We start from the raw sequence: 12,645 nt of genomic DNA, 5'->3' as shown, positions 1-12,645 counted from the left end.
TTAGAGGAATTGTGGGTTGTGTGTGGATTTATATGCAGAAAGTGGAGCTACGCCATTGGTGGGAATATGGTGACGAGAACACAGGAATAAATTAGTTGAATGAAAAGCGCTCGTTGATTCCGTGGGGATTAAGGGTGCCGATTTGGAATATAAATTTTTGTTCTAGTGTTTTACGGCTTTCCGAACTGCCTAAATGTAAGGAAAGGCCGCAAACTGCCATATGCTGTTTAGAAAGATTAGGAAGATTAAAGTGTCTAGCGACTGGTTTGGATGCGTCCTTGTCATTTCTTTCCACATCGCGAAGGTGTTCTCGGAATCGGTCACCCAGTCGTCTTCTTGTTTCGCCGATGTATAACTTATTGCAATAAGTGCAAGTTATGCAGTAAATAACATTGGCGGAGGTACACGTAAAGTGATCAATGATCTTAATGGATCTTTTCGGTTCCGATATTTTCTCTACGTTATGAATGAAAGGACGAGTTTTGCATCGTGAGCGAGCACATTTAAAAGTTTCAGATTGGTCATTGGCTTGAAATGAACTCCTGACTAAAAATTTGCCTATGTTTTTGTCACGTTTGAATGAAATAAGTGAGGGTTGCAAAAAGATAGTGTCAGTCTCTGAATCGTTTTGGAGTAATTTAAAATTTTTAAGATAATTAATTCTATCATTCTTAAAAATTTTAAATTATTCCAAAACGATTCAGAGACTCTAATCGCTCTTACGAAAGGGCTAATGCTCGAAACGTCAGCTTTTTTACCCTTTACGGTGGCTAATTTACGTTTTCAACCCAGTTGTTAACACTAAATTACCTGCTTCGTTCTGCGTAGTTCAGGTCATACATGTACATTTATTTTCAGCGTGATATCTTGTTTTACTTGTCTTACTTCTGACCGAAGGTGCTGTACCGAACATCAATTAGGACGCAGCAATAATGAAATAAAACGAACACTTCAGTTTTAAAGTCGCATAATTATTAAATAATTGTGGCTGATTGTTCCAGATCATTTTGCTTAGTATCGAAACCAAACACTTCTTGATGGCAAAAGGAACTCAAAAATATCCATTCCATTATCTTTATTTATTTGTTATATTATGTAGGAGTGGGTTAACATAATCGAAACCTGTAATAACCCTGTTGCGGCTGGTCAACGCCCAGCCGTCGCCTTGGTTTCCATACGGGACATCAAGTTTTTCGTGCATGCGCGGTGGCGGCATCCTTGAACGATGCCACGAGGCCACCAAATTAAAACCTCTTTATCTCCTTCAGATTTTCGATTTTTTTGGTCTTAATGTTAGGTTAAACAATGTAACATTTAGTGAAGGATTTTGGATTAAAGATTTATGTTCGACAAAAATAGTCACCGTTCTCGGTAAGAAACTCAATCCTTATGACAAGTGGAGCATATAACATGACAAGTATTTTTGTTCTCTAAGTTTACATTCTCTCGAATTCAACCACAGAATTCTGTAGGTTAGAGGTTATTTTCTCAATGTTGTTAAATTAACCGTTAATGAGTAAAAAACAACTCACTCAACAAAGTCATTGATGATAGGACTATTCCCAATATCTGACAAAATTTCGTCAACATTTCCTTTTTTTTCTGTGAGGGTTGATTTTCTGTCAGCATTACGTTACCCCAATTCTGATCTTTTTCCCTGTTTGGCAGTATCAGATTGATTGAAATTACTTTTTAGTAAACCTTTCAAGATCACCCTCTTGCTGAAAGGATAAGCTTTTAGCGTGTGTTGCTTGCAGTCAACATCATCCTTCTGTTACTGAAGAAATTTTGCAGGAAATTGAATGACATGTCAATTCTTGACGTCTTTTCTAAGGTTAAATTCTTTGCACCTGCTTAAACTAAGCATGGCAAAATAATCAATTAATTTCGAAAGAAACTGTTTCATTTCGTTATTCGTAATTCTTTTGATAGAATAGACTGCGATCCACAATCATGCAGGCAGACAAAAAAAATTAAATAGTTGTGATATCCCCAATCTCGAGAAAGTAACTATCTTGTATCAATTAGGACAAAAATTGCTAATGTTATTCTTACGGTTACTTACTCACTATTAAGATTCCTTGTTTACTTTCCTATTGAAATAACACTCTCGGTGTTTTTAGAACGCTTAAAAAACTCGAACCGGTACGGAACAAATATGTTTCTACTTGAAGTAATTTACTGATTTTAAAATGATCCTACAACTTAAATGATGACGCTACCTTAACTTTCTTTGCCGTTACTTTACCTTTCGCACCTGCTCTTCTCCATGAACACTCAAATATTGTCTTTTAATTTATTTAAGTCATTTTGGATACATTAGTTTGGAATTATTGGTTATGCAGACCATTCATTATCACACTATCATTATATTGAGAGAATAACAAGAAGCATCTCTGGGTCATTTCGCTTAAATGAGACGTGAAAGGTATCGATCTCTGTTGCTCAACGACGAATGTGTTGACCTTTATTCCGTTGCATCAATAATTATGAGCAATGGTGATGAAAAGTTTTCGTGCTCCTCGATATATGTCTGTACTTATATCTTGCAGGAGTAATATCCTTTAAGAATCGCCACAAAGCTCTGATATCTCATCTATTCTCTTTCTAATGCAACGAGAGGACACAAAACAGATGGGTGTAACTAGGTCTCTCGAGCCCCCTCCCTCCCTCCCTTCCCCTTTTGAAAGGTGGGGGGAAGTGGGGATGTCGGGGTTATGAATTTCCGCGCGCGCGGCTCACGTAAAGGGGCGTTAACTTATCTCTAACGGGCTTATAATCACACAGTGGAAAGGACTATTTAACATCTCAGAAGATTTTGTGTCATGTGCCTCCTTAGAATTCACGCCGGCAACCGTGGCAATGGCTTCATATTTAAAGAAACAAACCAAAAAACAGACAAAAACATAACAGAGCAACATAAACACTCACTCAAGAGGGTGGTTGAACTTCTTGGGCATCTTAGAATCTTCCCCTGGGGAGATGGGGTTAGGGGGGAGAGAACGAAGGGAAGGTGGTTAAGACGGATCCTTCTCTTCCACCCTGTATTGGTTTACTCTGGGCATTGACCAAAACCCAGAGGCAGTCCTCCTTACGGGACAGTGGAAGTTTGTTTCATTGCTTCTCAATACACCGATTTTAATCCAAAGTGGTCAAAAGTGACTCGACAGGGTACAATGTGCCTCGTCATGCGAACAAATATAACAGATTACTAAAAGATGTGGTTAATTCACTCTTTTTTAATTATTTATCATTTTAACTGCTGATTTAATTAATTTATTAATCAAAAAATTTAAAAATTGACTTTTACCACTGCTATTACGAAAGTACGATCGTATTTAGTATTCTCACAGGTAGCTTAGTGTTACCTTGTGCACTCAAAATGTGGACCAATATTAAATCATATATATATATATATATATATTAATAAACAGTGGTTTAAAGGAAATACAGTAAAATGTGTACTAGTGTTAAACAAGTGAGACTTGAATGTATGATACGATTTTAGATAATCGACTCTCATTTTCTCTCTTGTGAATCCAGTTATTTAAGCTAATTTTTTTTTAAATTCCAACTTATTTTAAGACTGCAATTCAACTGCTCACATATCACCGACATCACTTGGATTAACCTGTGAGCTTTTCCTTGTGTATTTTTCATTTTTACAGATGGAAAAACAGTATCACTTAAAGTCGTTTAAATTAAATTACTGAATACTGTATGGCACTATTCTTTGAAAGACTGCAATTCTACCGCCCACATTTCGCCGGCATTTCTTGGATTAACTTGTGGGCCCCTATTCGCAGAATTTCCATGATCTACAGCAGATGGGAAAGTAATGTTCGTCTTCCTTTTCAATCGCTCTCTAATCTGCAGATGAACAGGCGACCAAATATCAAATGTTCACCACCAAAACCTTTATTAATGTCTAGCAAATTTACAATTCGTCTTATGTACATCCTCGGTTTGATATTCATCTTACCTGGCTGTTCCGCGCACAATGAAGAACGAAAATCAGGATTCCCTGAAACAGATACTTATATCAGTATTACACTTTTTGTAATCCGGGTGATAAAGGTGATAACGGTATGATCGTTTGAGATGAAACCGCAATAAAGGTGGCGAAAGAATGAATTAAAGCAAGTCGCATATCTTGTAGACCAATAAAGATTGTCTGCTGTTGGGTAAATTATTTTGAATAGGCAATATCATCTAACCAAAAGGGTCTTTTTTAGGTAAAAGAGTAGTTTGAGCATTTAAGTATGTAAACAGATTACTAAAATTTAATTATAGACTAACTTTTATTAAAAGCACACCTGAGTAGAGCTGAAAATGGTGAAAAGGTAGGCGAAAGCTTTGTGTGATGATAACAAAAGACCAAAAAGCCATGTGACACCCAGCAGTGGAATCATCACCGAGCATGTTTTAATGCCAAGTCTAAATAACGAGAACAATATATGAAGAGGATCGATTAACCGTTTTTTTCTGTAAAGTGATATAACCTTTTTTTTTCAAAATCGTATTGCTTCATCGTTGCAGACGAACGGGAGTGTAATCTAGGTAAATACTGCTAGACTAAATGCGGCAACAATTTTATTTCATTGCTCGACGAGTCCTTGTAGAAACTAGTTATTATTTACCTTTCCCCCCCTGAATTTTAACTAGTTTACCACAATTATCTAATAAATGTTAAATTTGAAAACTTCCCGTATCTGCTGTAAATGGTTGTCTTCCCCCGCGGGTTGCGTTAATGTACTCATCTCCTTTATTACTCGGACGAGTATCAAAATGTTGAGCTGAAAAAATAAGGAATACTAAATATATCGCCGAAAACAGAAAAATTGTCATTCGTCCTGTTACGAGCGTTTGAAAAAAGAAAATTCTGAATCTTTACAAAAAATGAAACCCCCTGTTTTCAGCTAACCAACACGCTCCTACGTCTCTATAATGAGCAGCATGAACCCTGTGCTGCGCAACGCTATTACTTGGTTCATACGCAGGCCAAGAGGAATGGAAGTTAGAAAAACACAAGGGAATATCAATTGGAGTTGATATTCTTTTGAAAGACGGTAAACGTTTAGTAATAAAAATCTCTAATAATAGGCAGTCCTGGTATAGGAAATAACAATAATAATAACTACAATTATAAAATATAATAATAATAATAATAATAATAATAATAACAATGATAACAACAACACAGACTCACAACTTCAATGACAGCTACAAATGTGACGAAGATCCAGATCAGGTTGTTAGATGAGGACAGCCAGCAACTGGAAACGAGTATATAAAAAAAGTTAAATTCCAGAAAATAATCTTCAGAGCATAACACAAATCAAACACAACTGCACCATAAAACAAGGCGACTCCAAGTGAAAACAAATGGAGTGATAAAGGAAAACTGGGAAGAGATCTTAACAACAGCAATGCGTCGTGAAACGCTGATTATTTAAATAGAAAAGAGAGAGAGGATGAGAGAGAAGGAAGAGGAAGAAGAGAGAAGAAACTGCAGCTGTATTATTTACTGTTTCTCATACTATTTTTCACTGGTATAGCTTTTAATTCCATCTTTTCCAGCAGCGATGCTTATTGAAATGCTAACAATGATGATGGGCAAACCTAAACATGAGTAGAATGAAGTTAGTGCAACTCGAGAATTCATACGTCCATTTTTGAAGCGATTCCGATTCAGCAGCTTACAATAATTTATAACAAGTGAAATAAAAATACCCCATGATATGAAGTGATACAAATGAATCTTGGTGTTGATGTTATAAACTTTCACAACAAATAGGAAGGAATAAATTCCCTCCACCAACACCCAACACAAAGCTGCCATCAGGAGATACTGCAATGAAGCTGCTACTAGGACACAGAGGGCCTGCGAGGGAGAAAAAAATAATTTTGTCGGTTTTTCATATTATTTTCTAAAGAATCTTTTAAGCACCTAAAGAGCAAATAAACCATGAATAGATAAATAAAATACTTACCGTATTTTCTGTGGCGTTTATGCCGGCGAGAAAGATTATTTGTCCAGCTCCAAGGGCTACAAAAAGACTCAATCGTATTTGAGTCAAAGGTTGCCAGACGTCTCTAGTGAAAGAAGCAAGCAATAAAAATACTAACAAACAAACAGACAGAAAAAAAGACAGAAAACAAAAACTCAAATACCAGACAGAAACAAAAACAAAACGAAGAAATATTTGACAAGGCATTCTATTAATTTTGTACCGTACTAGTTTAAACATCTTACTTTCGCTAATAAATTTAATTTACTCCTATTCCATTTTAATCATCGTTATTCTGCTATTATTGTTATTATTTTAATTATTCAACATACTTTTTAATTTAATTGATATTTTTTCAAAGAACCTGTCTGTTCTGAGTCCTAAATCATTTAAGGTCATGCTAAGACTTGATTCTTTGAGCGTATGGTTACAGTACTTACGTGAGGTAGGAATATAAAATAATTGTCGAAAGAATCGCGAAAATGGAAAGGCACAATCCTACGTTGGTGATAATTTCATAAATAGTTTCATCTTCCAAAGTGAGCTGGGAAGAGAGATGAAGAGACAGCAGATTCGTTACTTAAACCAATGAAATTTTATACCAATGCTAAGGGTAAGGTGAAAAGAAATTCATTACCCCTGGAATACCGTTGTAGTCAAGTAAGACAGCAAAATTAGTCAAATGATTGCAGCTGCAAACTGTTTCTTCTGAGTTGCTTTTCGATGTAACCACATGGCATCCTGTCTCTGAAAATCTGCCTGAGCTAAAAAATAAAATAATAAATAGAAATAATAATAATAATAGTAATAATGATCACAATATAAATCGAAACTACCCTGAAAACTCATCAGGGCACCGACGGGTCTATTTTCTGTCTTTCTTTCGCCGATTCATAACCTTTACACATCGTCGAGTACTTTCCAATTTGACGTTTGTCGACATGTTCTCCCTGCCACTCATGGATTAGCCTTTGAGTGACCACAGTCAGCACTTCCAAACTGAGGAAAATGGTATGCTGATGATACTAATATTCAGGCTATGCACAAACATTGATATACCCCAGCTTGGGTGAAAAAGCAAACAAGAAAACAAGCAAGGCTAGAAACACAGAAATAAACAAACACACATATACAAACCAAACAAATCAATGAACATATAATAAAATATATGGAAGGAATTTATAAGCGATGGATATATAGATATAGCCATAGAAAGAGAAAAAAAACAGCAACAACAAAACCTTCCAAAAAAAGTCACAGTCTTTGCCTTCATTTTCAGAACAAACAAATTGACCTTGAAAGGCCTTTTTAGAATGTAGGGAAAGTTTCAAAGTCTCTTCAAAGTCGAGTAAGGAATTATTGACGGTTAATAATAACCCTAGAAAAACACCCATTTAAGTATAATAATCATCACATTTTTATTCATAATTTTAGAATGAAGAATCAATTACTCCTGGAACAGGATGAAAAATACATTCCAGCTGTTACCTTTCACTTAAGCCACTCCAAAACATACATTTCTTTGCTCCTTCGTGAATCTATACTCAAAATATAAACATTGAAATCATATACTCGGAATAAATATCACAACGTAAAACAATTGATACTGCCTTTGATCCTGTTCTTACCTTCAGATTTCTGAACCTTAAGATGACATTCTCTTGTAATTTTTCTGGATTTGGATCTAAAGCCACGGCCGTTATCCCGGAGTCCAAATATCTTAGGAGGAATAGAATATCAGTATGAAACAGATTAATCTAAAGCAAAGTAATCATTTTTATGAAAATAGCAAGCTGGGAGCCTGACTAATTATCTCTCAATAGGGTTTTGCCGACCCTATAGGTTCAACTCCTCGAGTTTTTCTTTTTGTGTATCTTCGATAGAAGGGGCATTGGGTTCAGAAACTTTAGGAGGTAACCTCACCTTGTGGTGCTCTTTATAGTTTTGAAGGGTTGATCTGTAATCAATAATTCATGGAGATCCTTGTACACGATCCCAACAACCACTGATACTAAAAAGTAAAAAAACAAAAAAACAAAGAAAACCAGGCTACGACATGACATATGAAATCCAAATTGCCAATGCGGATATCTGAATCAAACAAATTATGTAAACCAACAAACAAACTTTTATGTATTTGTAGATGTATTTCAAAACTGCAAAAAAGTTGGAGAGGAATAAAAAATTGTGCTTCGTCCTAGCGCATAAAAGATTTAAAAACTGAAGTCAATACAAACCGTTGTTGGCAAAGTTTTTAGAGGAAACTTTCAGGTTCGTTTGAAGTTCTTTTCTCCCAAGATTAAAGTCAGTAGCATTTTCGCGGTAGGTTTTTTGTATAGCCAACACTGACGGGGAAAAAAAATAGAGACGAACTAAGAATCACACATTTTCGAGGAAATATTTTTCGTGTTGGTCCGAAAGTAAGTCATAATCCTAATATGATAATTATACTTGCTTGAAAGCTATGTATTCTTCACATAATCTTATAAAAGTTGAGGTTTGAACGCTTTTGAACATTCAAATCGCCGAAAAAATTGTCTATTATCACTATGATTGATAAAAATAAAGGTAAGTGGGAGGGATGAACTGGCTTGATCTGGCTCAACAGGTCTCATGCAAAAAAAATTAAGTCATGAAAGCAACCGTTATGTCATTGGTCACTGTGTCGGTCAATAAACAGGTAATGGATTATTTCAAATCCGAACGAATAATCATGCTCTGACTCACGTAGTTTTCGGCTGTTTATCTCCATTGAAGAATTCGCTCCAATCATTTGGTGTTTGCCATAATTAAGGGCGAATACCTCCAAGGCGACTGCCACCCTAAAGATGGAATTTCTTGTTATTTTGATTTCTTCTTTGGTAAGAGCTTTTTGGAGGATTTGGATATTGGTGATGAAGTCTTCAAAAATCCACGCAGCCTCCTGTAATCACATAACATATTTCTGTTAAAGTAAGATTCTACAAATTTGGATCCGTGTCAGTGTCCCATGAGTATTGAGCCGCAGAACCCTTGATCGTGGTCGAACATTTAAACAAAACAGTTTGAAGTAACGGCAAAGTATGCTAGCAAGGCCCATATTTCGTCTACTCCACTTAGATTATGAAAAAAAAAATTGAAAAAGAAATGAACTAGACCAAAAATGGATAAAAGAAAAAAAAATCCAGCAAAATGGCCAAATGGTGAATAGAATGTGCACACGGTAAAGAAGTGTCCAAAAACTCGTCCAAGAAGTCGGAATTATCTATTTCGGGAATCAATTTTTTTCACTCACGCCAGTTCATGCCTTAGAAATAATATTAATATCGATAGTGACGATGATACTTTTATAATAATTATAATAACGATAATGATGACGATGACGAGAATGGTACGGTCTTGTTTGCTCTTGTTCGAATGGACTCTAAGTTTTTTTTCAAGCTCAGAAACTGCTGCAATGCATTGGTCATTCTTTCTAATCCTTGTGCATTTCATATAAACTAAGTGGCTTAATCATAAAAGATAAGCAATTAGTAAATTCATACCCTCAAAGGCCTAATTCTACTGATTTCTTCTCCTTTTAGTTTGGAAACGGAATCCTTTGCCTGAGATAAAGAAAGACAGTAAAGTTGGCGAACAAAAATGTTGTAAATAAAAAGCTTGAGAGGATTACTTTGCTCACCAGATTCTTAATGACTTCTAACGTCGGCGTCAGAGGTGTCCGTAGAGACGGAGACGATGCTGATCCTGCTGCCGATGTTTCCGATGATGATGACAATAATGATGATGATACTAATGCTGCTACTGATACTGCTTCCGACGATGCTTCTGATGATGATCCTGATGATGATGTTGCTGTTGGCTTTGATGATGATGGTGATAGTGCTGATGAAGATGCCCCTGCTGTTGATATTGCTTCCAATGATGCTGTGTGATGAAGATGATGGTAACGGTAAGATTAATAATGCTAAATGTGACTGCGACATTGATTGCAATAGAGCTGAATGTTGAAGAACATTTACTTGTTAAAATAAAATTGACGCTATGGTAAGGCGCAACGAAGTTTAAAAGAAAATATTTTCCATTTCTTTTTCAGAATCTTAAACACTTTTTCGTAAAACAAAAAGAGTGTATTAAGTATTCAAAGCGTTATTGTACTCACTGTAAGCTTCTGTTCCATGTCCTGTTGAAATTTTAGTTGCGAATACTCGAATTGTTGAAGTCCCAATAGATGTAACGATATTCGACGTGTGTGAATCTGAAGTGATGGAGTGACCGTCACACATCTGTCTACAATCGTTAGCGTTAAAATGCGTATTGCACACCTCTACTTTGTCCGTGCAACTTTGTGATTTACATTTTCTCCCGCAGCAGGTCAGGTTACATACTTCGGCATCGCAGATTTGTTCACAATCCTGGTTGTTACATTCTAGATGCATTTCACATACATTTCCTCCACCTTGGCACTTTTGTATTTTACAGTTTTTCCCGCTGCAGTTCAGATAACATTCTTTAGCCTTGCAGATTTGTACACAATACTGGTTGTTACACTCTAGATCCATTTCACATACATTTCCTTCACCTAGACAATTCTGTGTTTTACAATTGCTCCCACTACAGTTCAGTTTACATTCTTTAGCCTCGCAGGTTTGGTCACAGTCCTTACTGTTACATTTTAGATTCATTTCACATGCATTTCCGCTACCTTCGCACTTTTGTGTTTTACAATTGCTCCCGCTGCAGTTCAGTTTACACGCGTTAGCCGTGCAATTTTGGTTACAATCGTTACTTTCACATTCTGATTTACAGTAATCCCAATTGCAATCATTTCCACTTAGTACAAAACCTGAAACAACAAAAACAAGAACAGAACGAAAAACATAAGAATATTAAATATAAAAATAATTATGACGATAATTATGAAAAATACAAAGGTACTGCAAGACCTTTCTTGCGCAATTAAACAGCTTTATACCACTGTTGCATAAAACTGCTGAATATAATTTTCATGGAAACTACCATTATGGCAGAGTAATTGCAAGCACCATTTCGTTCGAGCCGAATCTTCAACTACCGCGAAGCTGACAGAGGTTTCGAATATACAAGTTAATACAAAGCGGTTTCTTTACAAACCAACTTTCTCGATACGTGAAATGTATCTCAGTATTTCATCCTATTTTGTATCACTGGCACCATTTATTTATATTTATTTATCCATGTTTTTGTCGATTTACTTCGATTTTTTTTATATCTTGTTACTTTAGCTAAGGTAGGCGGCCCTTGTAAGATTAAAGAGTGAGCCTTCTTTCCACAACTACGTTTTGCAGCTTAGGAATTGATAAATACAGAAGGGCATCCTTAGCTGTAAAGAACATTTCCGCATGACGAAGTTGCCCTCTTAGATATTGTCTACAGATTCATGAAAAATTAAATACCTAGGAAAATCTGACTCTTAAAAATTTTTAACGAGAAAATAAGACTTCAAAGACTTGAAATGGTATTGTTAAGCTTTCAGGCTCGGTAGTTTATGAGGGGTGAGAGGCGATCTAAATTTCGACTATCTTTTTAATCATTACAGAATTTGCATATCTTTAAATTAGAAAAAAAACCTGGGCTTAAAATATCCCATCGCAACTTGCATGTTTGCGCTGAAGCTTCACTTTTTCATGATAGACACACGAGTTAGAACAGGCTTTAAGCATGTATCTCAATAATACATAGGTAAAATGGCTCCATGAAATACATCCCCTATAATATTTCGTCATGGCCTCCTGAAAAAAGCCTGTGTGGCCCATCTGCCACACAGGCTAATCTGAAACTATTCTAAGTTTTAGCGGTCTTTGTTTGCGCTAAATTTTATTTCTAAGAATTCTCAAAGGGCAGCCATGAGATGGACTCCTCGGAGTGCGCTTAGGCTGCATTCTAAATGAAATCAATCTTTTAAAAGGAGCTTTGATACTCACTCAACAAAGCTATTGATAACAGGAGTGTTCCCCACAACTGGCAGCTTCTCATCATCATCATTTGTTTGCGTTGGGTGAGTTTAGTTCCTGTAAGCTAAACCAAATGCAACACTTCTAGATAATTGCCAAGATCGGTCGGAAATATCTTTTGCCAATATAAACCCAAGGCTTGATAACTCTCCTTTTAGCAAAAACCAGCCGTTTACTCGGTGCTTACAAGCACTGCGGGAAATGATTGTCATGCAAATTATTTTTGTTGGGTATTTCGGCCGAAATTTAGTCGCAGTAAGCCTTTTTACTCGAGTAAAAAATATGACAGGTACGAAACTAACTTTTCACGCAAATGCTTCATTCGAAAGTTAAAGGTTCGAATTAGGTTTTTGTTAAGAGCACTAGCATCACAAGAGTTGCTTCGAAACAATTACGCCTCCACTTGTGATATTTTTTGTTCGCTTTTTCTAACGATCCTCGCTAAGTAATGCAGAGCGGAAGATCTTACCTGCACGTGCCACGCACTAGAAGGTATTATTGACAAAATATGTGACGTTTTCCTTTTCTTGGAACAATAAATGGAGATAATTGCTCACCAAAGCTAAATTAGTTATTTAAGTTCAAAAACTCTCAGAGTTAAAAATTTGATTCGCTAGATATGAGTGTTCCCTGTTTTCGTCGCCAATATATCTAAATAATTA

The 12,645-nt window shown here is 36.0% G+C and overlaps 1 protein-coding gene across 1 annotated transcript; it reads right to left on the bottom strand.

The window, feature by feature from the left end:
* Positions 1-3,230: 3,230 nt before the first annotated feature.
* On the bottom strand, positions 3,231-12,032 carry LOC149051733 (adhesion G protein-coupled receptor E3-like). Its single transcript, XM_089187156.1, has 19 exons — positions 11,954-12,032; positions 10,153-10,836; positions 9,673-9,917; positions 9,536-9,595; positions 8,739-8,934; positions 8,249-8,356; positions 7,935-8,022; positions 7,640-7,730; positions 7,500-7,549; positions 6,649-6,775; positions 6,452-6,555; positions 5,994-6,096; positions 5,734-5,884; positions 5,541-5,622; positions 5,210-5,276; positions 4,712-4,796; positions 4,317-4,441; positions 3,983-4,024; positions 3,231-3,870 (listed from the first exon to the last, which is right to left on the bottom strand). The coding sequence occupies exons 1-19, from the start codon at positions 12,012-12,014 to the stop codon at positions 3,727-3,729; spliced, it is 2,613 nt and encodes an 870-aa protein (XP_089043282.1). The 5' UTR covers positions 12,015-12,032; the 3' UTR covers positions 3,231-3,726.
* Between the last annotated feature and the right edge of the window lie 613 nt (positions 12,033-12,645).

The sequence above is a fragment of the Pocillopora damicornis genome, chromosome 1, assembly GCF_964200805.1.
Source record: "Pocillopora damicornis chromosome 1, jaPocDami1.2, whole genome shotgun sequence".
In the NCBI taxonomy this organism is placed as follows: domain Eukaryota; kingdom Metazoa; phylum Cnidaria; class Anthozoa; order Scleractinia; family Pocilloporidae; genus Pocillopora; species Pocillopora damicornis.
Note: the sequence above shows the minus strand (reverse complement) of the source record. Positions and strands in the feature narration are given on the sequence as shown.